The sequence below is a fragment of the Priapulus caudatus genome, unplaced genomic scaffold (genome assembly GCF_000485595.1).
Source record: "Priapulus caudatus unplaced genomic scaffold, Priapulus_caudatus-5.0.1 Scaffold2245, whole genome shotgun sequence".
NCBI classification, from domain to species: Eukaryota; Metazoa; Priapulida; class Priapulimorpha; order Priapulimorphida; family Priapulidae; genus Priapulus; species Priapulus caudatus.
In genome coordinates this window covers 12,142-15,474 of record NW_014579306.1, presented here as the reverse complement: position 1 = coordinate 15,474, position 3,333 = coordinate 12,142, and the positions used below count along the sequence as shown (strand labels likewise).

Sequence of the window (3,333 nt, the reverse complement as noted above, 5' to 3'; positions counted from 1 at the left end):
CTACAAGGGTGATCATCGAACACGCGGCCTGTTCTAACAAGGTGTCATCAACACGGCTGGTCTACAAGGGTGATCATCAAACACGCGGCTGTTCTAACAAGGGTGGTCACTCAACACGCGACTGATTCTACAAGGTACATCTAACACAGGGTTCATCGTGACAACGGTAAATTGAATTGGCAGAAATGAAAGAAGTAACTAAAACAAGGTAAGAGAAACAAACAAGCACACATACACACATGCATACGTACGCACGCATGTACACGTACGCACACATACACACATGCATACGAAATTAAGGATGGACATTGTCAGCCACACGGTCGCAAGAGAACATCATACAGCTCAAAATATTTAGCCAGGCAGCTGCGATGGAAATGATATATCTCTAACGAGGCCCGGCAGCTCGGGAGACGACAGTGGCAACCTCGCGTGGACACCGATGGGATGCGGTTGGCATGGTAACGCGCCACTCACAGGAGACTAGCATTGTGTAGCATCTCGGTGACTTCGCCAATGATAGCCAGCTTGCCCGCCGGTATGTTCAGCCAATAGTTGAAAGCCTGAATCCAAACAAGGACGCAATTTGTCGTTACGAAAACGCCAGTCTGCAAGACACGACTCGGTCTTAGCGTGGGATAGGCACCCACTGCCTGCGCGCACTTACCCTTATGCATGCGCATTTTAATAATAAAGCTCATCAATTATACCCATAAATCGTAATCTTTGGTCTACTGCAGTCTACTAACTAAAACTTAAAGAGTTAAACTAATGTTTTAGTCGACCACGACAGCTAGATCAAAACTTAAAATTAGTAAGAAAATAATACTTGCTTGTGCTAGCTTGGTGCGGATGCTCTTCCCAGGAACTTGTTGTATATATTGGTATGGTTCCAGCAGAATCTACAAGTAAATTATTCTTAGAAATTATGATTGCAGCAGTCAGTGTTACACTATCAACCTTTTCACACACAAAATTCGAAGCCGTTTCATACTCAGCTTTGCAACGCCTATGCATTTGACAGACACAGGTCTCAGAACCATGCCACATATCTGTAAATAGTTAACACGGGTGTAGCTCTAGTACTATAGCCCACGTACAGTTGCCGTAGGGCTATAGAACATTCTATTACGAATGCTCGGGACAAACTTATTCACGGTTACTCGCGGCTATAAAACGTCTGTGGTAAGCAATTAATCATTTTTTTAATGTTTCTTATCCGAAGCAAATGTGTCTTAAGTTATATCCCAGGGTTTCTTCTACATAGGAGGCACTGCAGCGCACCGCCGTTGTCAAATTTAACAATGCCGTTGTGAAAATGTCCCTGTATTTACCCGCCGTTGTCAAAATAGTGTTAATCCAAAAATAAATAGATTACCACGTGCTTCTGACTATATACATAGAAAATCGTAATGAAATTCACAGCAGCGTTTCTTTTTGCATGCCGGCACACTTAACTTGACTTAATGACACTTAATGACACTTGGTGTCATTCCCGATTGCAGCTTTTTCCTCGATTCCGGGAAAGTTTTGCTGTCGCTTCCTCATACCAGCAGTGCCCACCCCTACATAATACAGCAATAAGCATGCCCACGCGACTGTAACAATCAGTGCATTCGCCCCCCACCCCCCGTACTTCAATCAATGCCGCCCCAGCCAGCAAGCACAAGCCACGATGTGCACAGCCACGGACTTCGGTAACAGGGGTGTCGCGGGCTGCTTTTTTTCTTCTTTTTTTCTCTTGCGTGAATGCGTGAGAATACGTAGGGCATGCTGGAGTGCGGGAGAATGGGTGCAGATGCGTGAGTCTCCTGCAAAATGTGGAGCGTGAGACTTGGTAGGTCTGCTAACAGAGAAAGATTTAAACTAAAGGTGCAATTTTATTTTCGGGGTGCCTCAAATGCAGTCTAAGACATTCAAATTTTTAAAATTTTGCTGGGGGAGACCCCCAGAACCCCCCTCTACCTCTCTCCCCACATCTGCCTGCAGAATGCCCATTCGTGCCTACTGCACGCCTTTGAATCCATCATGTACGTTTTTTCCCCAAACTGGCCATTACCGCCGTTGTCTAATTTTCCCTCAGAAGAAACCCTGTATCCGCTACTGAAATTTAACCTCTAACTATCGTTGAAATGGTCTACTTGCGGTATTTCTTGTGAACGAACATCATTTCCGCACGTGGAGGGGTGTGGCGAGTTGTGTTGGCTGCATGTGAACAAAAACATTGTTGTTGTCAAGTATCAAATTAAGCGATCAACAAAGATTGTAATATTAGTTATGTCATGGAAGATGAACAAATTACTATTAGTATTATTAATTTGTTACTTGACAACAACAACCTTTTTGTCCACAACCATCGCAACCCGCCCACCCCTCCATGTGCGGAAGTACATAGTTCCCGCTGACTGGCTGGAGTAAGTTGGTCCCGAGCATTCGTAATACTAATACTAATACTAATAGTAATAGAATGTTCTATAGCCCTGCGGCAACTGTGCGCGGGCTATCATATATACGCCGCTATGTATACTAGAGCTAACACGGGTGATGGCCGAGCTTTCGTCAATAGAATAAAATTGAGAGCAAAATCAGGATGTCCGCAGCAAAAATCAATCTGTCTGAGGTGCTATCACAAGGTTGTTAATATTGTTATAATTGCAGTGCATTACTGCAGAATATAATTTCAAGACAGTGAAAGTAATCATCTGTGACTGTAAATTGTCATTGTATTTGTAATAGTAATAGTATTCAATGTTTTACTTTCTCATCTTCTTTAGAGTGAACTGGGGCGTCAGGTGTAGACTTATCATTTGACTGGTGCGAGCTACTGCAGCTTGCCATCACTTTTATATATTTCACTGAAGAATCTAAACAATAATTCTACGTGCAGAACACTAAATCAGAAAGCGAACAGAGACTACAATAAGAATGAATGAATGGGCGCTGACATGTTGTGTATTGCTGATTTATTGCTGCCCCCTCTCGGAGATAATACACAACTTTTATTACCCAAATTCCGCTAGAGGCGCCACCATCCAATGGCATTTGAAAATGCCATGATAAATATAATAATATAGAAATAATATAATATAGGTTATCTATATTATTTCTATGAGAGGATGTAATGCTGGGTAAAAGAAAAATTTTAAGGTGGAGAAATCGGAAAAAGAATTTAGGGTTACGGTTATGGGATAGAGTTAGCATTTAGTTTTAGGGTTAGGGTTATGTCTAGGCACAGGGTAAGCACTATGGTTAGGATAAGGGTTAAGATTCAAGGTTATGGATAGAGTTAGCTTCGTAGAGGGCTACAGGGAAATCGCCCGGATTAAAAGAAAC

The 3,333-nt window shown here is 42.6% G+C and overlaps 1 protein-coding gene across 1 annotated transcript in view; it reads right to left on the bottom strand.

The window, feature by feature from the left end:
* LOC106818441 (geranylgeranyl pyrophosphate synthase-like) overlaps nt 1–2,954 on the bottom strand; it is a 13,321-nt gene extending 10,367 nt beyond the window's left edge. Inside the window, exons 1-3 of the mRNA XM_014823151.1 lie at nt 2,758–2,954; nt 834–902; nt 478–563 (exon numbers count right to left, since the gene is read on the bottom strand). Of these exons, the coding sequence (XP_014678637.1) occupies nt 478–563; nt 834–902; nt 2,758–2,838 (236 nt within the window). The 5' untranslated portion in view covers nt 2,839–2,954. The remainder of the gene's footprint in view (nt 1–477; nt 564–833; nt 903–2,757) is intronic.
* Between the last annotated feature and the right edge of the window lie 379 nt (nt 2,955–3,333).